This window comes from Megachile rotundata, chromosome 7 (genome assembly GCF_050947335.1).
Source record: "Megachile rotundata isolate GNS110a chromosome 7, iyMegRotu1, whole genome shotgun sequence".
NCBI classification, from domain to species: Eukaryota; Metazoa; Arthropoda; class Insecta; order Hymenoptera; family Megachilidae; genus Megachile; species Megachile rotundata.
Window position 1 is genome coordinate 17873927 of NC_134989.1, and position 25691 is coordinate 17899617.

Consider the following 25691-nt stretch of genomic DNA (forward strand, 5'->3'; position numbering starts at 1 on the left):
ATATGAACAGCGTGAAGAACTATAGATAGATCATGATTACACTTGAAAATTAGAAATTTGAGAATATAAATGATGATGCGATGCGTGCTCGAACCAATCAGAGCTAACATACGCAAAACGAATGAAAGCTTTTATGAAGAATATGATCTCTCGTTGAATGGAATATATGTAGCACAAATAAGTAACTGATCAAAAAGTTTACAGGTGGCGTCGACAATACGTAAAAATTCGAATTCTCGCGGCAACTATTTTATATTTATGAATTTTATTTGAACGTAACGAGTAACTCTTTCTTAAATAGGTTAATTAATTCGTAAGGGAGCGATGTAATTCGTATATATTTATGTATAAAATGCTCGTAATGTAAACTAACGTTAGTCGAATACGTTCAAAGAGAAGGGACTTGCTGTTCGAAAGTTTATAGAACCGCCATTGCTACCAAGTAATCTGACAGTAATCCGATGAAATCGTTTCTACCGCTAAAAATTTTGTGAGTCTGGTGTGCCTTCTCGATAGTAGTACGTCTAGTCAGTGATTTGTGACCGAGAATCGTGATCGGGAACCCGTTGAAGTAGAAACAGTCACCAACTAGTTCGACCTTAAAAGTCATCTGGCATTGATCGTTTATGTTCACATTTTACGGAATAAAATCTGTGATAATTCTCGAACTGGTACTTTTAACTAGAAAAGCATGTCGGACACAAGACGACGTCGAAAATCTAATCAGTCCTGTGGTTCCGATGACCTCTCGGACTCTGGCGAAGAGTTAAATGCAACGAAAGAAACCCAGGTTAGTTATGGTAAAAGTGTTTTCGATTAAAGAATTTAAAGATTTTGAAATAAATAATTTTGTTTATTTTTTATTTCATGGTTTTTTAAGTTCCTGTTATTTATTAAATTTTTTGTATCGCATTGAACTGGAGCGAAAGTTCAGTGGAAGACCCGATTAAGTGGATTAAGTAGACTGTTGTAATACTTCTGACTATTATTGTAACTAAGCAAATTCTCCTTCGTATTAGATTTACCGGCAAATGAAATTTACGAAATTTAATTTTTCATTATTAAATTACATAGGAAAAAATGATATGTTATTATTTGGTTATAATTTTGAGAAAAATATTTTATATTTTATATCTTTTTAAATATTGCCTTATAGAGCAGCGAACAAACTGATGGTCATCAAGATTCAGAATGTGACATTTATCCATCTGATTCTGATGCCGAATCTCAAGATGGTGCATTACGAGAAAGTGGAGATGGACAAGAAGAAGAAAAACCACAAAAAAAATTAGATGATGATGAAGACAGACGTAATCCACAATATATTCCTAAAAGAGGAACATTTTATGAACACGATGATAGAACTACAGATGAAGTAACAGATAATACTGCAGAGCCACAAACTGAAAGAGAAACCAAAGAAAAAAAAGTATGGAAAGATAAAGAGGATAGGTGGGATCATGATCGATACAATGACGAGGAACAAGCACCAAAGAGTCATGAAGAATTAATAGCAGTTTATGGTTATGACATAAGAAATGAAGAAGGTCCACCTAGAGCTAGAAGAAGAAGAAGATATGGGTAAGTTAATTTTTAAAAAGTGTTATAAACTGTATAATATTTTGCTTGACATATTTTATCTTTTACAGCCGTGGTCCAAATAAGTATACTCGTAATTGGGAAGATGAAGATGCATATGGAAAAGCTGGAACTAATGTCTCTAATAAAAATAAAAAATTCAATAGAAGCGGTGAAGATTTCCCTGCTCTGGGAACTACCAAAAATGCTCCTGTGCCTGTAGATGAACCAGTGATTTCGTCGGCTTGGTACAGTAGTAAAAATAAATCACAAACTAAAGTACAAAATTTTCCACCTCTACAAGCTCAGAATGATAGCCCAAAAACAAAGTCTAGCAATACATCTAATACTCACACGTACGTAATATTGTTTTTAGTATCGTATTTTCTATGTAACCAGAGCGGACGAGTTTATTTCAATATTGTGATTTACAGAAATGAAAATAAAGCTCCTAATGAACCGACCAATCCAGCTTGGAAAAAGGATACCAAGAATTCTTCTTACAGTCAAAGTAGTAATGGAAACAGTGGAGCAGGCGGTGACGCGGATAAGTTAGTCAGTACAAAAATATCACCCAGAGATAACAACAAGAGGAACGTTCAAGAGTCTGTAAGCTTGGCGGCGAGTAGAACTCGCGGACGAGGATTCAGAACAAATGCTAATAACAATATGGTCACTAATAGAACAGTTGAGACAAAACCAAAAGGACGTGGAGCAGGTCCGATTTCTGCCGAGAATAAGAGAAACAATGCTATTCAAAATGATGATGAACAACAAGTTTCCCATGACATGAAACACCTTAACCTTCATGATGGTACGCAATATCATCAAGGTGGGAGACACAATAGTAAGTATTTCTTGTTTACAAACATATTGAATATATATTAGTATATTAATTGTTGATATTTTTCAGAAAACTTTTATGGACAGTCTTCCAATCAACAGAGATCAGGAGCAGTACCTCCAAGAATGCAACAGCAGTCTCATTCACAGCAACAACCACAACAACAACAATCGTCGCAACAACAATCAACTCAGCAACAGCAAGACGGTTCCGCTAATAGACCCAAACGTTATTCTAGCTTACGACAACGTCCTACCGCTTCCGAAAATCCGGGACAACAAAATTATCCATCACAACACGGACAACATGGACAGCATAATCAGCATAATCAACATAGTCAGCATAATCAACACAATCAACATAATCAACATGGATATTTCCCTCCTCAAGGTAATAAAATTGATACAATTTCAAATTTACTCGATATATACATATATAATGTATACACAATTCGTAAGACGTATTTGTGGGTGAACAATATGAATATGTTATACATATATTAATGTTTAACTTGTATGTATATGTACCTAGCTGGAAATTCAAGAGGTGTTTTAGAATCACAAGGTAAGATAAAGTCGTTTATTTGATGGTGTGAAGAATTTCGTTCACTTTTTTGATACCTTAAGGAGGTATTAATTTAACATACAAACATTTGCACTTACACCATTTCCTTCTTTTTTGTTATTTTCACGTGTAAATGATTTATGCACGGCATGCATTTGTGTGCACAAATACAATTATTATAATTTTTCAAATAATATCATATATTTCGCTTTTGTAGGATATCCACAGGGTCATTTTGAACAATCCACGCCTGTTCCTGGCGCAGCTGCACCAATGGCTGGTCAACCTGTTATTCCTTTACCGCCGAATGGTCAACCTGCAAGTTACGCTCCACCACCTTTTTTGGTACCGCCACCACAATTTATTCCTCCGCAGACTGCTCCACCTAGTATAATTAATTATGTTCCGGGTCCAAATGGACCAGCATTTCCACCAAATTTCCAAGGTTATCAAGGATATAGTCCTCCAGTACAGGTATATTTTCTTGAATAAGATTCCAAAATTACATTGCTTCTTTATTATACCTATTTCAATTTTTTTAGCCACAGCGTCCACCGCCACCACAAGAACTATTTCAGCCACAAGGTTGCACTTACTATAGCCCAGCACAGCAACAACAACAGCAGCAACAATCTGCTCCGATTAGACGACCAAAGGCAGCTATTCCAATTCTTCCTCCGCCGGAAAATCAACAACATCAAACCGGTAGAGGAAGGGGCAGGAGCACGCAACAGGCACAGAATAATCAAGTGGGTAATATGCAACAGACTGATCAGGAAGTTAAGACTAACTTGGTGGAAGGTGATCAGAAACCCGTGTCAGAACAATTTGATAACGTCCAATCAGAGCAAATTATAGATTCCGAAGAAATACAGAAAAATGATGATTTAAGTGAAGTAACGGATACTATGGTTGAAAGCAAAGAAAAAGATATTGAAAATGTTGATATAGATATACCAGTGGACTCTGAAGGTGTTATAACTGACCAAGTAGACGGGACAAGTGATAACGATTCATTAAAAGTTACTGTAAATGATCAGAATATTATTCCGCTTATGTCTGCGCAAGCAGTCGCGGAAGAGACTGAAAACGATTCGAGTAAAATCGAAAGCGCTACGTTGGGAAGTACAGTTCTCGAAGAAGCAGCAGCTTGAAAAAATATTACACGATCTTTAACATTTTTTTATGAAAGACGTAATTGTGAATGTTCTGACTATGAGTATACATATATTATAAAAATACTGTGTAATTTTATTGGAGTTATTACGCAGTTTGTATAGTAAATTGGTATTCACAGCTTGCTGGTGAAATACCGTAGGAATTGGATGTGTGCGTATCTAATACATATTTCAAACGATTTTATCTAACTCCAGCATATTGTACATTTCGTAGTTCACATTTGTATCAATGTTTCACTACGAACTCATCGATCTGCTGCTATTATTAAATTACATCCTTCTATATTGTTAAATTACTTTCATATATAAAATCTACTAATAAATAATTATTAGTAGGCAGAACTAGTGTTAAATGTATTCTCGTATATCGACTATTAACGCATGCAGCATTGACTGGTTAATAAATCGATATCGTTTTAATACAATGGCTATTGTAAATAGATCATAGTCGAGTCAGTAACCTCAGTATGTATTATGTCTTTTATGTACAAACATGCTTCTATACTGCTACTCATTAACCATTTGGCGCGTATTTTTTTTAACGTGATTCCAGAAATGTATTTTTGCTTTCACTCAAATTCGAGAATCATCGTAATTTTTATGTGTCATGCACATAAAAGTTTATTTAATATTTAAATAAATATTAAAAAAAAATATATATATATAGTAAATATAGTTACTTAAATAGTTTAGTTTTTTAAAAGTTTTTAAACGTTTTTTCTGTACACGCTGTATGGTTATATTGTTCAAACAAATACATATTCTGCAAAAGAAACGATTGTTGTTTATCTTTTCTTAAAGAATTAACATTTGCGCCGAAGGGTTGAACAAATGGTAAATGAACGAAGTATGTTTATTAGGTAAATAAAAAACACTACTTAACGCTTTAATTTTACTTACATTATGATAGTAAAAAAATTTTTTATCTGCTTATATCGTTACATAATTTAGTACATCGTAAAGTTTAGATAAGGTAAAAGTAATACTAACTATTAATCTTGTCATTGATTACTTTTAATCACGTTTTTGTAAAACTTGCGAGCAGATGCAACCATGATCAATTTTTTTAATACGCTTGCAGTGATATGCGTTGTTATTGGCAAGGTGGAAAAGAAAGATAATATATTGATAATTCATTGGCGATTAAATTTATTTTCCTCTGTTCGATTTTGTTAAATTTCACGAAAGCTTTCAAGCATACAGACTGTTGTTGAGATTAAATTCGTATAAAATGTTTCATTACGAAATTGCATACGCATGGAATTGATTATTGGGATAATTAAATTGTAATTTTAGCGAAGTAAAGATAATTTTTCTTAAAATTACACGGAGTACTAGAAACAGTGTACAGAATATAAGATTCATACTGCATTATATTTATAACATAGAATTGGGAGAGAAGTTAGGAGGAAATTTTTTACATACAATTCTGTCAGCACACGTCGTCTTTTCAGGATTATAAGTATAAATATTAATTATAGAGTGAGATCATTCAATTACGAAGAATGATTCGCAAATTCGCGTGTGCCTATGTTTCCGTTCTGCGTGAACGAACATCGAGTTTAGTATAAATACATTTCGAATAATGAAATATTTCGTTACATTAAAAAGTATCATTTTTCAAACAAATTTCCATGTCTATTTTTTCATATTTTTTTCTGTTACTTGAACTTTAACAAGTAAAACATAACGTTTTCTTTGTATCTACGTGGTATCAAATATGTTACTGTTAAAGGTGAAATTATATTTAAATAAATTACTTTTGAACTTTACTTCATTTCTAATGGGATAATCTTTGTCACGATATAGCGAGGTTGTAAAACTCCTCAAATACTAAATTGCACAACATTCAGGTGCCGAAACACCGTTTCAAAACTTCTTGATTTTTATGGGTATAGTATTCCATTACTTTTCTATACAGTGGATGAGAAAGAAACTCTTAAGGTTTAGCCCATTCGCGCAGGATAACAATATACACAATGATTGCCGCATTAATGGGCTAATTTACAATCTCACGATATAGTGACGAAGTATACGTATAATCCCCGAAATACATATACTTACGATCAGTCGTGTTTCTCATTTTGTTGAACACTAGTTATAGCACTAAGAGGTACAATTTCGGTAGTTCGTTGAACGTTATTATTATTTTTGAACGTTGTTCGTATCGTGGTGGTTCGGGATTTTATCCTAGCTAGATTAGATGTACTCGCTAGATATCCACGTTGAATGCGCGAACTACTTTCTTGAGCGCAACGGAAAGTACGTCTAAATTCCTTTCGAAATTTCCCTGCAATAAAACGTTTAGTCAAATTAATTCTTAAATTAGTTTACAACGACATAATAGAATTAGAAAATAGTATGGTTTACACGTCACTAAACATTTATAACTCTGATCTAATTATAAGTGAAGCGATAAACCGTCGTGAAATTCATTTAAAGTACATGATAATATTGGCGCTACTGTCACACGACCTCAATTTCCCACACAAATTTAATGAAAAGGGTGAGCTATATAATATTTCGTTATCGACCTTATTTAATTACACGAGGTAATCAATTCTTAACTGGTCTATTTTAATTTCAAACGTTTCAAACGTTCAGCATTCTTCGAAAAGTTAAAATGGAAATTACGTTTAACGGTGCATACTCGATGGATAACTTTATTGATCGATAATTTGATCGATTACTTGAAACAAAGCATTTCGATACCAAATGCATGCACGTAGGGTGAAAACGATAAGTGATGCGTGAAAATACGATAGACGTTGGTACGATTACGGTTTTTGAATGGCCAATAACCGTGAAGTATAATATAGCTCACCCTAAGCTTAATCAATTTTGTAGCGGGTTTAATCCAAGACTACATTGATCCTGTGGAGATTCGTTTCCGGCCTGAGGTCCTTCCGCGACTGTATTAGGGGCTTTTTTCACCCACGAGACTCGCATCTCCGCGTGTCAGAATTGTTCACGACGACTTTGCAGAGCAGACCGGTATCCACTTGCCATGTAAGCGTAGCTGAGTTGTTGGTTCGGCCTGTGACCGTTTGAGTGGTTCGAAGGTGCGCATTCTTGGAACGTACGACGAAACTCCTGCCGGAACTTACCTGTAAACCAGATGCTCAATATCTCCTTTTTCTACCATTTTCATTTCTATTACCTTTTTGAGCTTGCTCTTTTACTTCTTAATATTTTTCAAACGAAAACAATACCTGCTTTAGATCGATAGCATCCGGTTAACGATAAAACTCGTTCTCGGTCTTTGACAACATTACAAAAGGCATCTAAATTGAATTCGGTTTAACATTTGTATTCCTTTTCTTTCTATCAATATCGATAAAATCAGCATAGATTTCGAATAAATACGAAATTTACAATCGAATCACGTCAAAGAATCGTACCTGGACGTTTCTTAGTTTAAAAAGTTTTGAAAATAACGAGATCGTTGTCGTTGGGATAGCGGAATGCAGTTTCATTTAATTACGAGACATTTCAGATAAAGGTAGCAGAAATGGTCAACGAGACGTGTCTTAAATACAAATGCGAGGAAAGCTTTCTGATAAGTTTTGAGTTTCTCAATGAATCAACGAAATATAGTCAACAGGGTTATTTAAAGTGGCAAGATTGTATCGAGCGCGCAAGGTGATGCATTTCAAGTTAAATTGCTAGAACTACGTTTCTGAGCAATAAAGAAATAGGTTAATGGATGACCATGTCAAGGTTATTTCAAGGCCGTTCGTGTTTTTGTATCTTGCACATGCTATTTAAGGGGAACACCATATTTATGAATATACTCCTTTTGTGACTCACGCATTTGTTTCTACAATATAAATACTTTTTTATTTTATATATTAATTTTCTCAAACTTTTCAAATGCATACGAAAGAATATGTGAGTCACTACCTTTACAATCCGACTTTAATATTTCATTTATTTATAGATTGCAATAAGTTAGTATACATCAGAGAAAAAAGGAGGTCCGCACGCATACGATACGGTCGGAAGTTTGAAATACTATCTACAGTAGGACGAGTAATTTGAAATGTAGGCGAATGAAAAGGTACATCGGAAAATAGCAATGGTTTCTCTTACTGCATGAAAAAGTGCAGAGAAATGCAGTCTTGTATCATTCGTCTGATTCACTCGTGTGTCTCATTTTCTATTCTATTTGCTACGAAGATTAAACAAAACGTTAAAGAAATAATTTTCACAAGTGCTCTTAACTTTTGTACACAAATTTTGTCGTACAAATTCATTATAAAAATAAGGAAGAACGAGCGCAGAGGAGAGACATGAATAGTGCTAGCCTTTCTTTCCTCTGTCCAACATGAAGAGAAACCATCGATGCTTGCTGATACATATACATATACATACGCGAGCCAACAACCTTTTTGCCCATCAGTATTCCATTAGTCATATCAAATTAGGGAATACGCGTGACCGTTATCGTATAAAAGACATATCGATCTTTCCATGATTTCATTTATATAAGAAACGACTATCGATCTGTTCAACAAATCCGATTACGTTGCAGATGCCAGATCACCACGGCTATCGATTACTTTTGCACGAACGTTTTAATACAAGTGTTCAATCGCGACTTGAACCTATAGAAAACTATTCAACAGGACTGTTATTTGCAAGCTTCAAAACAAAAAATCTTTTTTGCTCCGGATCATCTGGTTTCCGGGCTGAGCTCGTTTGGGTACGAAAACGTTTCGTCGAACGTAATCCTGATCACGACAAGTGCAAAATATCATCTAGTGTGTTGAATAAAAATTACAGAAGCAGAGATCGTTTACCGCTCATGAAGTTGTAGATCAGAGGATTAACCGCGCTATTGAAGTAACAGAGGCCGTGCGCGACCAAACAGATATTGTTCATCCACTTGTCCGAGGGCAACATAATGGTATATCTGAAACGGTAAACAGCACGTATATCGATTTATTAACTCAGCAATAGTTTTGTCTTTACGAGCTATACATATGATACTTTGTGTTACATTAAAGTATCGCGATAGTATTGCGAGCTTTTTCTACCTTATTTTTATTGTGATACAATAAAGTGGTTAAATCGGCGCAACATGGATGAAATATACCTTAAGATAGAGAGTAAATGCACGGGGAAATAGCAGATGGCAAAAGTGATGACCACCGTAACTAACATTTTCGCTGCTTTCCTTCTGGATCTTAGCTGTATCTCAGGATTTCCGCCCCCGGACGAAGGAGTCCGGCTCATCTGGGATGCCCGTGGCAGTACTGCAAATATGTTCAGTAATTATTCGTTCCACGATCTGGCTAAGATCAGTAGGCATTATAAATTAGACACTGTTTCGCGTTGGCGTGAACGTATCTTTAGGCGTTCTCGGTGAAGTAAGGTTAAATGTCGCGTTAAACACGATAGCTACGGCTCTGAACGTTGAATACTAACGACACCGACAAGAAAAGATGTTGGCAGTTGAAAAAGCTCGCTGGAAAAAGACTCGTAATGGTCCGTTCGAGCTGAACTTCCCAAACTCGTATGAATTGCGACCACTGGTGGATTCGCCAGTTGATTACGGGCACCAGATGCGACTCGCGTTTGGAAAATTTCTGCATTAAGAGCTCAAGAATGATCACTCGCTTACAATTGTGTCCTGGAATGTCGCTTCTCCAGAGGACTCTAACGATCTGCCAGTACGCCACGCTCATGAAGATTAAGGGTCCAGTGTACAGAAAGATAAGCTTAACGATGGTGAAGGTGATTTGACTTCTTTGACTCCAAGATGTGGCGCATTGAGTGAACAGGATAGTTTTTACTCTGATATGCGTCGGTGGAAAGGTGTGTAACGCTATCAAATCTGGAATATCTGCACAAACAACGAATCTCGATGGAGATATTGCGTGTTGATTATATATAAACTGCGTAGAAATGAACTAATTAGCTACCAAATAGCAGGGCTATCACCCAGATTCCAATAATCGCTGTTTTCGCTCGTCCAGTCGTAGATTTGAACCTCAAAGGGAAACATATCGCGTACCATCGGTCTATCGATATGAAAGTTAGAGTCAATATGCTCACGGTCACTGATACTGTCTGAAACAAACACGAGAAAGGTGGACAGGTAATTTTCAACTATCATTAGTTATAGGTATCATTAATTTTTCTATCTTACAATTACAAGCAGATAAAATCGGAATGACGTTATGTGCATTAAGCAGAGTAGTCAAAATCCTTTATCTCAAGAAACACGAAAAAGAAGTTAATAGAATTCATTTACAATTCTAATCAATTCATTCATGAAATTTCCATGAATTTTCGCTTACTGGATTTACATGTTGCATCAAAGATCGTTGAACGATAAAGTACTTAATCGAGCGATTAACGCTGCTTGATACCTTTGTATATCGAATAAGGCATTATTGAAATTAATAAAACAATTCGACTACGATCTGCTTTTCTTAAAACTCCTTGAAGCAGGTAATTATAATGGCCGGTTAAGAAGCTTTCCTTCTTTCATCGTTTCCCTCGCCGAGAAATTAACGCGATAGCGTGACGCTGGACATTCCTCGCGTGACGCCTTTTCATATGGGAACTCTAACGCGTTTACGGCTACTGGTATGGTGCTGTCGATTGAATTTCCGAATTGTCGTCAAAGGACCTTGTTACGGAGTTTCTGCACGACAACAAACGCGTACACCGTTATATTCGGAATTGATCGACGAGACACCCCGTCACGCTGCTACCCTCCCCAGAGGGACATTAGCTTTCCTCTGATTAGGTATGCCGCTTCAACGCGGCGTTTGGAACGACGCAATGCGAATGCAACTTTTCATCTGCAATTAGGTAATCGCAGAACCGGTTGTTTCAGGGATGGAAAACAAGCGTCAGTTATTTTCCATTTGGAGCTTCGTTCGAGACGGGAGAATTATATAACTGGTCCCAGGAAGAGAATAATTATACTCGTTAAAAGTATACATAGACTTTTTTAGTAGTCTTTCTCCAGCTTCCTCTAAGGTTCTCTCTAGGCTTCCGTTATTGTTACTGTACGAGTAATGGGGCCTGTTATCCCTGCAACGTGATTCTTTCTAGGGAAGCCTATCGTACCCAGAATTGTACGTGGATCGCCTATGGTAGTATTCTTTCCTTCTACGTCAATAAATCACGTTTACTACCCTGCTGAAAATATACATCCGAGTCAAATCCACGTTAATTGGGTAGGAAATAAGATATATAGGGGACCAAGATCTCATGAGACCTTATAAAAGGAGTAGGAAATTAGGTCATACCAGCAAAGTTGGCTACAAGATACCGCAAGAAATTCTGTTTTGATTTCTAACTGCTTCTATCCCCTATATCCCACTAATTCCTAGTAGAATAATTGGGGGAGTATGATGAATAAATGCCAGTTTGCGGAAGAACTCCCGAGAGTTTTAGGATAAAGGAAGGAATAATATGCGTAGGCGACACAGCTATTCATTTGGCAGAAGAATTTATACAAACAAGGGCATAAAGTTACCATTACTTATGGTAGTATGTAAAGATATTTATCTGTCTAGCATCGATTCATTTTAATTATCCAAGTAGTGGAAGGTATTTGATTAATTGGTAGGAGTATATTTGCTAATTGATCGAACGCTTTAATCAGTCAGCAGGAGTATGAAAGTTGTTATTAGCTGACACGCGATACTTGTTCTACCTGTTCTCCTAATTGAACGGATTTTATGTTAATAGAAACTTCCCCTGCAATCTAAACGGCCGAGTGAAAATTACTCGAAGAACTAAAGAATCATTTATTTCCAGCTAGATAACGGGCTTGCGATACTCCAATCCCCGAGGACACTTTAATTCCGCCGAGGATGGAAGGAGGCTGAAAGTATCCGAAGAACTTTGAACAATCGTCATGGATGAAAAGTACAGTACTGATACGTTGAGATTACGACAACGTTATTGCTTTCTCAACGCACACAACTTTCTCTACCTGTGTTCGTGAAAAGCAAGAACTCCGAGTAGTTGATTTAGTTCTTCGACGCGTCGGCCATTGGTGATAAAGAAAACTATTTATCAACCCGTCTCCATTCACGATATTGGTTTACTTATATGACGTAATTTTGCGATATATATTTCATCTCGTTGTTCATTTGCACATTGTTGATGGCTTAGGTAATGAACACTTCTTGCTCGTTATTGATTTCGAGATGAATTGTTACATTAATCAATAATACATTTAGCGTCGAATATATTTACAATAAGTACAGTGAGCAGTAGCGTAGATTTATAAAAACCGAAATCGACAAATGCGAGTTGCCATTTAGGTGAACTAAAAACCGCCTACTACAGTCGTAACAATTAAAGACGGTTAAGATATTCGAGGTTTAGTGCACATCGATCGTCGCAAGAACAGCATGAGCAAACAACCGGTAGGTTTAACATGCCGGGTAAATTGTTCCGGACGCCTTCGCCGGTCGTTATTGTATCCAGAATGGTTTCTGTGCGATTAACCACGAGGTTTCTACACACAGAGATATATCCTAATTTATTCCGCCACCAGGTGGTAAAATTCAATGTACTAGTCGAAATCGGCTCAATCCATTTAAAGCTATCATCTCGTTATAATCTGATTCACAGAATTCTAAATATTCCAATTTGTTGAATTTCTGACTTTTCAAATATTTGACTGGTAATATAAGCTTTTTACAAGAGATACACGGTGCATCATTCGGTCCGAATACCATAGGATACACAAGGTTCGTCGTCGCTTCTAAACGGGAGTTACAGAAATTGTAAAGCGTGTCAATAGGAGCAGGATATTGACGCATGCAGAACGGAAACAGAAGCACAAGGGGTGACAGATGGTTTACTCGGCAACTGAGCGGAGGCTATTGTTTTTTTAGCCTACTGCCTGACGGAAAACGATTTCACGATTGTTTGCCATGCTAGACGGCGTCGAGCATGTTTTAATTAAATCTTGGCTATCTACCAGTCGCACTCACAACTACATTGGTCACGCCAAGCGCGTGCCTAACGTGTCGTCGATAGCGACAATACCACCTGGGACTTTACGCCTCGTGTACCAACGATCGCATCACCGTCGTTCAATTAACGCGCGCTAGGACAGCGACGATAACCGACGGATGATTCCCCAGATCGCATTTCAAAGGGACGTTACATCGATTCCTGCTGTTCAAGTTCTACCCTTTGACGATCCAATTGTCGGTTAACGCGTTTGTAAACGACGACGTATCTTGTGTACGGTACATTACTGGATTAAAAGTAATTCGATTCGTGTCCTATTGTATGATACAAGCGACGACGCATAAGTTACGTTTCACGAAAAAATTGATTTTATCAAGCAGTATTGCAAAAACTAATTTGAACGTAAAGTAAATACAGAAACGAAGTTCTAACTTTCCCGTATCGTTTAAAAATCAGACCTAGACTATGTCAAGTGGCCTTTTTGTTGTAACTTGAAAAGCACACCACTTTCATTGTTGTTTCTAATTAACACGATTATTGTTTTATTGTTCGCAACGCTCAGCTAAAACCTGTCAAGGAAAAAAGTATTAGGGTGTCCTGAAAAAATTCATGTTATCGGTTTAGTCACGAGAAACAGTTGTTTCGAATGAAATATCGTCCGACTTGAACGACTTTGTGACTAGGAACGACCTACTGATTCACGCAACTGAACACATCGCACGCAAACGTAGTATCATTAACTCCTTCGTGTCTTTGCAGTTCCGGTCATAAGGTCCCATGCGACACTGCCAATCGACCGAACAACTTACTCCATTTCTTTGATGGTAAATAATCGATGATGCACCGGTTGTAACATATTTCCGTCCGGCTCTCGGGATTACTTTAAGTTCGATGGACGATCTTTGCAGCTAGTCGAAAACTCGCGGGAAATTTACCAATCGTCGTCGTCGCGTATGGTGCTTAACGGAAGAGGAAAATAGCAATCGGATGATAGGAATCAAGAAGAAATTTTTTTAGCTTTGACTATCGATGGATTTATTAACAAGAATATTTAAAAATCTTTCTACGATGGTTTCACTCTGGTTCTGGTATTGTATGCAAGTGTCTATGAATGACTTAGTACGGATCAGGATTGCTAAATCCAATAATAAAAGGAATAGTAGAAGCATGGATGTCGAAAGATCAATGTTCACTTCCGAAGGAGGATATACAGTAACTGAGTGCAGTAATGGAATTTTCGCGTGATGGAATTTAATAAAATTATTTAAGCGACCAAAGGAAGCGAATTTAATATGATGCGATAGTATAAAGAGGCAGCGGGATACAAAGAGCGTATCTCGTATCGGAGTCCAAGGCAACGTTACATGAACTTGCTTTATAGCCTATTGTTGGAGTATTGTTTCAGTCTTCGGTGTTCATCGTACAAAGATTGGTGACAGAATCGCGCGAGCGAATCTATAGCTCGTCGTAATTGTTGTCGTGTTTCCTATTCGTTGGAGTTCCGTTAACGATGACTCGCACGAGCTGCTCGTTAAAACAACATCGCAGAAAAGAAAGATTATTCCGTCAAGTCCTCTATTGCGTTAATACCAATATCAAATCTACAAGTAGCTATATGTATAAAAGATTCGCACATACATTTAGGTTCTTCCTAAATGCACATACGTTATCTTCTAAATAAAAAGTCGTAAAATGTTGGCGTAAAAGATTCTATTTGAAAGTCGTGTGACACTTATGGTCAACATGTTGACACGTTTAATGCCGCAATCAATGCGTCGAAGACCCGACACTGGTCATAATATTTGACAAGAGCGTTTGCGCATGAATCATTTATTCAGCGAGGGTATAATCCAATTATACGATCAACCAGTGGTAACACGTGCGATCCCAAATATACTAACAAGGGTTTATAAGAACTTGATCGAACCCCAGCAGCGTTATACTCGTGTACACGGATACAGTTGCATGGAAATAACGTTTCACCCGTTCATCATGGTCCCTTGCATGTGCATACACGTGTAACCACCGCGTAGCAGTGTGCGAGCTTGCATTTTGCGTGTGTGTCTTGTTGCGATGTAGCTAACATGGTCGCGCGACCAAGGTAGCTCTCAGCTAGCGACCAAATCGCATTATCTTACAACGTGTCGTTGAACATCGTTACTACGCGACAACTTATTTCTTGATTCGCAACTTGTTCCGAAAATGCCTTCGAGTTAAACCGTACACTAGCATTTCTCGTTTATCGAGTTCGCTAAGTAAAAGCGCATTCAAAGCAACGTTATTTTTCTAGAATAATTGGTGCGAGAGGTTGCTGGTGAAATTCTGGCACGAAGAAAGAGAAGATACCTCGGTGAACATTGTAGAGATGGAGGAAAAAAGTAACGTCCGTGTTGGAAAACGCAAATGGGCGACGTGTACCCGAGTATACTTTTGCCGGAAGTACGGTAGAAAGCAAAGAGAGTGAGAAGAACGCGACATATATACAGGGTGTCCAATTCATCTGAACTATCTTCTTATTTGCGAAGATCGACCTATATAAGATTATATCAAAATATCTTTTATTTATATAAAACTGCTCTTTTACAAATAAGAAAGTTACGATAGTGAAGCGAAGTACACTCTGTGTATCCTGAAAACCTGTAAGGTATAATCCTTGAATGAACTTTCGTCGTCATGCTGTTTATGCCGTCGCATAATTTCAGAAAGTGAATTCAATTTTCTTAAGGAACTTTCAATGTTAATATTTCTCTCCGAATCATGCAACCAAATGAACACCGTTCAGCTCCACTTTGACTTTATTACTTGCGTCAAATGGTAGAGTTAAATCACGACATATCCTAGAAAACCTTAGAGCTGGTAATACCATTAGGTAGAGGATTTCTCGGAAATCCCTTTTAATTATCCACCACCATCGTGTCCGATGGCAAAGACATCTGCTTGTAACGGGAACGGTGCAATTAATCGTTCGTATAATCGCACCTCTCTGATCGTTCTAATTAGTAACAAGATAAAGGTTCCCGTCGCGAAGATAAATAGCAAGTGCGTGAACAACGAGCAATGATTTTTGTGGTCAGTTTCCAAAGTTGTAACAATCAACAACATATCCTGAGATATTGAGACTTCTAAAGTTCGAGGAACGCTGATATACGAGTATAATAAACCCCTATATAACATGGAGGATACATTTTATGTTATATGTATAAGTCACATAGGTTATACAAGTATGGATACACTATATACTATATTTTATGATCCTTTTTTATCATGCGATACAAACACTGCCCCAGTTTCTTGCATCGTGTCATACGCGTCTATAGATCCACCACACAAACGTTAGTTTACGGCACACGGTTTCTTCTTTTATTTGTTAATGTTGTTTGTTTTCTCGACTTTATCTCGAAAGAAACACGTTATTCTGTAGGAGTAATTGTTCTAAAAAAGGAAGTAAAATTCCGTTTGCGCCATCAACGATGCATATTGCTTACGGACCGTTAAAGTTTTTGCATATTACATAGAAGCGGTGAAATCACAGATACTTTGCACTGAACACTAAAGAACGATCTCTGATTAAACATGCAACGGAAGCTGCCGTTTATTCGTTTAACGATCTCCGAAAAGAAACGACTTCATCCGCGGAGGCGGCACGTAAGTAACGAGCCTCGTCCTACTTCCTTCCGAATGCTTGAGATTCCACGACGATTTCATGGAAAAATGCTTCTCCCCTTGTCAGAAATATTGTCGTACGCGTTCGCATCACGGAAACAAAAACTGGAGATTATACGGTTCGTGCAAACCGTAAAACCGAGCGTCTGTTTCCAGATTAATGGCCTTACGTGCCGTAACGAATGATATTATCAGTCGCTATAGTAATTATCACAAAGTTTTCCAACTCGTCTTACGAGACATTTGAATCCTTGCCAACGACACGAAACATGGAGAAATGATGGCCGAGTGCAGATTATGGACGACATACTTTCCATGAACGGCGAATGAATTCTTAAACTTATACTCGGGGGATAACTGGAATTTCAATGCATTTGCGGAAGTTGACGAATCGCGAAGAAAATTTCAGCTGAATTTTTACAACCGTAATCACGAATGTAATAAAGCGAGTTCGTGATTAGATTTTTATTAGACCGACGAGGTCTTTTTAAAATTCATCCTTCGTCATACCGGCAATGAGTGTACGTATTTCGATCGGTCGAATGGAAAATAATGCTAATTCCAGAGTTTATTTGTTTCATCGAAGGAGGTCACTGCCTTTGCAAAATTTATGTATTTCGCTTTGATGCTTGACATCGAACGATAACCCCCCGCGAAGAAAATTGTACTCTTGAACTACCCCTGTTGAGAAAAACCGTGCCGCATCCTTCGTTTACTTATGACACCTATGGTGTCGAGCTTACTATTTAAGCCACTTAGTTTCCCATTTTCTTTAGCGATTTTCACTTCATGGACTTTCTTTTTATATCGATTTGTGCTTCCAAAATAAAAATTGATGCAAGAAATATAGTTTCAATGAGCATTCGAATTGCCTACAAAAGTGATAAACGAGACCAAAACGGCGACAATAAATGTCATCCCCGAATTTAAAGGAGAAAGTATTTACCTCCATAAAAGAGTAAAAGCAGACACGATGGTCTGCCATTTACAAAGGTTGCACGTGTATGTATATGCCACCCACTGAGCGATACACGATGTGGTAGCAGTATAAATTTCTTTGCAGATATTTGTATCAGTTTTTTACGATCGCGCAACGGAAAGCACGTACCTAAAATATAGCTCACCTGGACGTCGGGTTCAGACGATATCATGGATCAAGCGCAAAAAAATAGCTTGACCCGAGTGACACTCGTTCCTCACCGAAAATTGCATTATATAACGAGAGGGATGGTCATTCCGAGCGCTTAATGAATTTTTACTTTCCACCCGCGGTTTACTCTGGACAGCATCCATTAATATGGAAATTTTTGGTTCTACGTATTTTAGAACAATGTATTTATTATTTGAAACCTTTCATAATGGATGGGTGCCGCGTTCGTTGATGAACTTATGTGCATTTACATTTTTGCACGGTTTAACAAATTTATGTCCTTCGTATAATTTTCATTTATTTAATTGATCGAGATAATTCATAATTTACTTATACTTGTACCAATTATTAAAACACAGCAGCATATCCGAATAATTCTCTCAACATCATATCATAAAATGTTAATGATCGAAGATTAGACTAAGATTTGTTATTATAACTAAAATATTTGAATTTACTTACTTATTAAAAACTAGCTGGAGGCGTCGGTGCTAAATTGGCAGCCAACAGCCTCGCGGTTACAAAAATTACGTACTGGGTATGTCTTGATGGCCATACCCCGCCAGCACGGCATTTACACCGTACTGACGCGCTATTAAAGTAGCGAGCACCCTTTTTAAATATTTCGGACCTCTCTCAGCCTTTATATCACATTGCACGCACAGTAACATCAACGAGAATCGTCACTGCCATCGAGCCATCTGTTGCGCAATCGACGAACTAAAACTGTGCTGTTCGAAAGCGGTGAAAATACGTCACATTTTAAGCGGTATAAATCGTAATATAGCCATATTATAAAGAGAGTAACAGACACAATTGTCTTTTAGTCGAGAAGAAATTCAGAGAGGTCGAAAGCGACGATATTTGTATAATGAAAAGACGATAATGAAAACGTACAGGGTCTTTCCAATATAATATCGCTGGGATTGGTTTGAGAATCTATATCCGATCGCGCACGATAAAATATTAATTGCAAAATTTCAATACAGACATCGATAATTTGATTTACGGCTCACAGAAAATTTAATGGCGAATAGCGATATTGGTTTTTCAGTACCGTCCGTTATTAGCCACCCGAAAGGGTAATGTAATCGATTTAATCGAAACTTGAACAAAGACATTTATGTCGGTGAGGTAACTTTGTCATTTGAAAATCACTCGATATATTCGACAAATTTATGTAAACCAATTCTGCAATTTTATCAAAATTACTTTACACCAGTGATTGAGGTTTTCAATGTAATATAATAGTTTAATTAGCCGTAAATTAACGCGTGGGTGTTCGCCGCTGTTTAGAATCACATAAAAGAATAATATATAGGGCAAGAACGGGAAAGGTCAAACCACCAAATTAAGTATAACGCGTCTGACTTCTTGAATTATAAATTACCGTCTGCCCTCCGTTTTCTGTGCGGAGAAAGTCTTCGACGTACAACGAATTTCAGCTTCAAAAGCCAAGGTGAACTTTAAACCAAACTGGCGGAGTTCAGCTGCTCAAATAAGCACGAAGAATATGAAATACGGTGAATTCCCAAGCGAAGATCGTACATTTCCCTACGATGAATTTACTGCTCGGACAATTGTGCAATTAAGGGACTATCGGGTTGTATTTCAACATTCCACTGTTCTAATCTTCCGTTGGCACAAATTCCATGAGTTGCATCGTTATCACTGTTACAAATGTGCAACAAATGAATATTTGATTCTAACATAGACAAGATAATTTAACGAATATTTTCACTCGATTCTGCGACACTATATTATAAAACTTGAAAAGTTTTTTATCTTTTGTTACGAGCTTTTTTAAGGTTTTATCTTTTCAAAACCAACATTATCTAATAAAATTATTCTCATTCTCGTTCATAAATTGTCGTTTCGAAATTATGATAAATAGTGCGTAGCCACAATTTTTGTCGCGCAGAAAATTTTTGTTACACACTTTTCGAGCAAATATTGAACGATGCTTTGTACAGTACGTGTTCAAACCTAAATCCAAGAAAGAAACCGTAAATAACAATATACCCTCGCAGACAGTTTATCCACTTGTTCGACGAACGTGCGCGAATTTCCGATTCCCTATCCACACTGTAAAAGGGTCTCCAGTCGCGAACAAACATAAATTTTCAACAACTTTAAGCTCCAAGCTCGACCATTCATTTTATGGCCCAGTTTTTCTTTTCAGTTACGCTTGTTTTACAAGGTGGAATTAGCAACGTAGGATAGTAAATGATATAAAAGGATCGTGTGCATGTTGCTTTAGAATTTTGTAAATTTGTAAACTTAGAAGTGGAGAATTCTCTTGCCCTTTTCGCAGGTTTGACGATCGATCGATCTTTACGCCCCCGCTCCGAATCATAGATGTATCCTTTGAATAATTAAAATGGTACTTTTCACGTTTTCTTGCTCCATAATACCACGCATTGCAAGGGTCGGAATAATTTGTTCTACTGCATGGACTATGGTGACTTGTATACTCTTAACAAATACAACCGGTTAACGAAATTTAACTTGTTGATCAAACAGTATGTTTGTCTTACCTGGAGATATGGCACGGCTTTGCATAAAGTCAGTCCCAGGAACCATGTTTCGGTGATATCCCAGAGCACCGTGAAAGGAAGACAGAGCAACAGTACCAGAAAATCAGCCACAGCCAGATTGACGATAAAGTAATTCGTCACAGTCCTCATTGTGTGATTTCTGTAGACCGCGGTACAGACTAGCACGTTTCCAACTAATCCAACGACAAAGATGATACCGTGAGAAGCTATCAGCACCCAATCCCACAATTTTGGGAATATGTAATTCATCATACGATCCACGTATTCCTCGTTCGAAATGCAATAAATGTTGCTACAATTGGTGGAGTTGAAATCCATATCAGACTCGTCGATGTATTCTACGGATGTGTAATCGTCCTGGTAGTCTGTAGCGTCCACCAATATAGACACCATGGTGGACCACACGATTAACGTCTTCTCGATCGAATACATTTTTCTTTCCTTACGTATCACGAATAATAGTCTTACACGATAATCGATATTCACAAAATTTGCCTGTCCTCGCAGAAAATTCACTGGTCAGTTTCTTCTTCATTAGGAGTGGATATAGAAATCTTGGGGAGAGTTTGTTCATTAACATTTTCGTCCGATAATATGTCAGGGTTTTAGAATAAATTAGTTTTTGTAATAATAAGTAAAATGGGTAACTGACTCTATCCGATATTCGTAGGTATAGCTTTCGAGTATTAATAACGAGAAATAAGGACAGTTTACGCTTCTCCTTAATCGATAAGGAGAAATACACATATGTTGCGAGCTACCTTATCCGATACAATTAAGACACCTACTAACGATAACAATTATATTTTATGAGATAGATTAATTTTTTCAAGATTTTCCAACTTTGTCCATCCTCTGAATCTTCTTCTATTGTCCACGGACTTTCGCACAACTTTGTCCCTCCATTTTGAATATTTCTTTTCTTTCCCGGAACATAGAACGGTCGAAGAAGAACAGAGAAAATGTTCAGTGAGAAAGTTGCATCCAGGTCGATCCTGCACCAATTTCCATGACATTAAAGCTGATTCTCCCCATTTTCCTTTCCCATTCCCTTAGCCATCCGGGCGATTTGATAACGCGACGGGCGTCCAGAGATCATCGGTCGTCGTTGATCATATTTTATCCGATTAGCATCTGAAAGCGATCGATCCCAGTCTTGTTTGAAGGCATTTCATAATGAATTTTTTCAACCTCTGCTGTTTTTGTCGATGGAACAGCAGTTCGTCAAGTCGAGGGAAGAAAAGTTTCTGGGGGTGATTTCCCAAGTGTCAGCAAACTTCACGAATTTCCTGTGATAAGTGTCGCATCTTTTTTATTAACAGGATTAGTAACATTTCGGCAGCGATCTTTCTCCCCCAACTTTTTTCCTGATCTTTGCCGAGTGGCTTGCCGGTAGACGATTCGATACGGTCGAATCGACACAAGTTTTTTACCCCTATTCTTCTGTTCTTCGAGAGAGGAAGTAAAAGCTGAGAGTAACTCCCTTCTAGATAAATTTTATCTCGTTTCGATCAAAGATTTGTCTCCTTTTCTCCGGCTTCTTTTCGAACGATTTTCTTTTCGACCTTGGCTCGAACATGCGGATAAAGAAAATTTCATTAGGGGATCGATAAAATCGTCAGAAACCGAGGAAATGAATTTTATCGGGAAAGTTAATATTAGAAACGAACGACGAATCGGCCTCGTTTATTTTCAAACTCTATAACCAACCAGTTACGAGCAATTGCACGGACGTTTTGCTATTTATTGCACATTTGGACGCGAAACCGCCAACACTTTTTCCATATCGATCGATCCGAATGGAGAAAAAAAGGAAACGGAGATTTTAAGAGGCTAAAGCGCGGTAGAAAGCGGAAAGCAATAATTTCTTTCTAATTGCACGAATTAAACAGTTCTTAATACGAGTGGAGCTTTTTATTGTATCTGCATTACTGATTCTGATCAAATGTATGTTCTGGAGCTTAAATTTAATTACATATTCATTCTCGTTATTGCTCCTACAATTTTATATTTCTGTTCAAGACATCTGATATTGGACTCTGGAAAAATAATTTCTTAAATTCTTAATTAACGGTCTTGGACACGATTGACCCGGTTTCTGCACCACGACAATTAAAATATACATTCTGTGCAGAACTTTCTTTACATGCTAATATTTACTCTACGTCATCATTTCAAAATGAAAATGATTATCGTTAATAATTTCACGTATATCTGTATAACCAAAAGAAGACTTTGTCACGGAAAGAGAATGCTTTTAATTACGTTATGCAAAAAGGTCTAGGTTTTAACATTTTTATAAAAGTTCCGACGATATGTTTTAATCCTGAGGATTTCAAAACGAGACTTAGGAATCGACTGTCCATCAATGGCCCCGAATGCACGCTACTTACCCGTTCGCCCTTGCGGGCGCAGCTGTTCGTTTCTGTTTTAAGCGAACAATAGAATCTTCGGTGATTTGAAATTTCTAGGTTGTTCTAACCTGTTAACACCGAAGAAAATAAAGAGAACGGTCCGTATCGCGGTCAGCCAGTGAGAAAAGGGAACAACGAAGTTTAGCTTAATAGAGCATCGCTCGGGATTTATAATATGATTGAAATTTTAATTGTACTTGGTGAAAAGTTACCGTACCGTTACCAAGCGACGGCCGAGTTTACAGCGTAAAGTCGTAATGTGATTGCACGGTGTCTATTAATTGATCGTATCGTCGTTCCATTAGAAAAAGTAGCCAAAGTTAATAAATTTGCTTGGTAAATATTTCCGTGGAAAACGCGTCCGTGTTGTTTCTCGTCTAAGCAACAGAATTCTTTCGCGAGGAATATTCCGCGATGCGATGGAAGATTCTCTTCGATTTCCTTTCCTCTTTCTCTCCCTCGGGGCGAACAGTGTTTTAATGAAAACGCCTCGATTATGCTATTAATCTTGTGCGTTTTTCTACACCGATTCCGAGTTGCTGCCGGTGACAATTGGCGTTCCAATTAATCAGAAAAAACGTCACATCCATTTCTTCGTACGTTTTATTACGCGTTTCAGGATTTCTTCTCATCTTTGCTGCTTTTAACCTTTTTAACCGTAAATGCTCTCACCGTGCTCGCAGAACGTTAATCGAATATTTATTCAATTCTGATAAATGACGGATGTTCGTCGCAATCGTAGTCACGATTTTTCAAACAATCGTATGGTGATCACGCGACGAGTGATTAACTTCCAAATTTTTAGCTTAATCATTTTTATGCAACTTCATATGCATTTTTCGAAATTAGTCATTTTTGATGCAGCTAGTTACCAGTCATTTCAACGAGTTCTCAGTTTTAAATTCGTATAGCATAAACCATATTTCGCGATACTTTTATGTTACAAAATCGTATTAGACTTTGTTTCAGGATCGGTCACTGGATACGCAACGAGCTCCTTATATCGATCAGTTAAAAGTTAACACGTTGATTGCTATAGTCAAAACAGACATATGTAGTACAATACAGTATAGCAAGAATTAACTCTTTCACTGCTAATGTCAACGACAGTCATCATCCATGAATAGACTAGTGAATACTAATGACGAGTACAAGTCGTTCACTGTATTAAAAATGCCGTGCACTTGAATAGCATAATTATCTTAATTTGTTTACATTATCTACGTTTTATTAAAGTGACGAGGAAATATAACACGATAATGTAAAAAGTCCAAAAGAAACTCTTCCTTTTTATAATTCTATTACAAAGCTGCATCTACGAATTTAGAAATGTAGGAAGTTAAGAATACGATGCGAACGCGTACGTTCATGGTATAGATTTCTTAAATAAAATGTACAGCGCTGCCATTTAAAAATATAAGAAGAGAGATAGTGACTATAAAAATTGATGTATATATAGAAAAGTTGTGGGCAAACGACGTTTGAAAGTTCGCAGAATTTGTGGGTTTACCAGAAATTGGTAGATATTCGAGTTATTCCCGACGCGACATCGAAAACCGTATTTTATGACATTTCAATTCCCTCCTCTATGCAGAAATATTGTAAAACTGTCGATTTCACGTCAAATGTCGCGGTAACTGCCAAAGGGACGATAAATTCAATCTGTGTCTCGGGAAAGTTTAACCCGGCTGTCTTCGCGAACTTTTTTCTTGCGCTTCGTATCCGACAGGGTCTACCATCGCTTTGAGCTAGAAAGGAAATTTTAAAAGAAAGTTCATCGCGAACGTGTTTTAACCTTTTACGCGCCAGATGTTGTCTTCTGTAAAATACAATGTTATAAATATACGCTTGCAATCTGAGTTACTAAAATTAAACTAAAACTAAATACCATACATTACAAGGCTTATGTATCGTAACGCTAATTATCGATACAATCAGTCAATTTTCAAATTTTAGCCTTTAGTTTGCTACTTTACGTAACTCATGTTCTTATTAGGTTGACGGTACATTTTCAATAAATTTGCATTTTTATCTACCTTTTAACTTTTTGTATACCTACAAGACACTGATTACCACCAATGACCCCGATTGCAATCAACGTGTTCATTTGTAACGTTATTTTCGAAAAAACCTGTTCTATTTTTTCTACACTATGTCACGCACGACACTTATGGATACGTTAACCTATCGTTGCGCGATTTTTCCAATTTAGGAAAAAATACATTTTTCAACTCTCAACAATGATAACAAGAAAATAACAATAAACAAGTGCTTCCTATATTACAAAATTAATTCAGGGCAAAATTGTGCAGCACCACAAATTTGCAAGTTGAAATAAAAAATCGTAATTGGAGAAAAAAAAATTTGTTTCCCATAATTTCGATATCAGTTCCTTTATGTTAAATAAAAATAATTGCTAGATGTATCTTTGCTGTGTAGCATATATGTAGCGCGATGCAACGTATGGTTAACCAAATTGAAAAGCAGTTTAAAAAATCGTGACTTTAACTAATTGAAAATCCTGTATATGTGATGGTAAATATTGTGGTGGTAATGTACATGATGCAGTGGATATAAAAAGGAACAATTCGAATCACGAACTGGTAACAGCGACGAAAGCATGAGACACTGTTTCGCGGGCAAACGTGTCCTGTGTTGGACGGATGGTGTGCGTCGCGACGACGCGACAGCCAAGCGAGACGACGATCCCGATTCGGGACAGGGATGCGAACGCGACGACGGACTCTGCGAAACTGAGGTATGTACGTCGATTTAACGAGCGCGTAG

At 37.3% G+C, this 25691-nt stretch overlaps 2 protein-coding genes and 1 non-coding gene across 15 annotated transcripts; 1 reads left to right on the forward strand and 2 right to left on the reverse strand.

Moving 5' to 3' along the window:
- Positions 1 to 214: 214 nt before the first annotated feature.
- btz (CASC3 exon junction complex subunit) lies at positions 215 to 5312 on the forward strand. Of its 2 annotated transcripts, XM_003708372.3 has the most exons (8): positions 215 to 790; positions 1157 to 1581; positions 1650 to 1934; positions 2013 to 2425; positions 2492 to 2812; positions 2954 to 2986; positions 3204 to 3460; positions 3529 to 5312. In XM_003708372.3, exons 1-8 carry the CDS (start codon positions 692 to 694, stop codon positions 4138 to 4140), a joined length of 2445 nt encoding a protein of 814 aa, XP_003708420.2. In that variant the 5' UTR covers positions 215 to 691; the 3' UTR covers positions 4141 to 5312. The 2 variants fall into 2 exon arrangements, with proteins under 2 accessions (XP_003708420.2, XP_012152846.2); XM_012297456.2 differs by lacking the exon at positions 2954 to 2986 and having other exon boundaries at positions 221 to 790.
- On the reverse strand, positions 5290 to 25670 carry LOC100877076 (orexin receptor type 2). Of its 12 annotated transcripts, XM_076533880.1 has the most exons (8): positions 23122 to 24723; positions 22884 to 22972; positions 20470 to 21044; positions 10092 to 10239; positions 9791 to 10012; positions 9263 to 9422; positions 8967 to 9079; positions 5290 to 6454 (listed from the first exon to the last, which is right to left on the reverse strand). In XM_076533880.1, exons 3-8 carry the CDS (start codon positions 20920 to 20922, stop codon positions 6231 to 6233), a joined length of 1320 nt encoding a protein of 439 aa, XP_076389995.1. In that variant the 5' UTR covers positions 20923 to 21044; positions 22884 to 22972; positions 23122 to 24723; the 3' UTR covers positions 5290 to 6230. The 12 variants fall into 12 exon arrangements, 11 of the variants coding, with proteins under 11 accessions (XP_076389995.1, XP_076389999.1, XP_076389998.1 ...); XM_076533884.1 differs by lacking the exons at positions 22884 to 22972; positions 23122 to 24723 and adding an exon at positions 25464 to 25670; XM_076533883.1 differs by lacking the exons at positions 22884 to 22972; positions 23122 to 24723 and adding an exon at positions 24941 to 25670.
- On the reverse strand, positions 18411 to 18550 carry LOC143264906 (U11 spliceosomal RNA). Its single transcript, XR_013038891.1, has one exon. It is a non-coding gene; the product is annotated as a U11 spliceosomal RNA (small nuclear RNA).
- Positions 25671 to 25691: the final 21 nt, after the last annotated feature.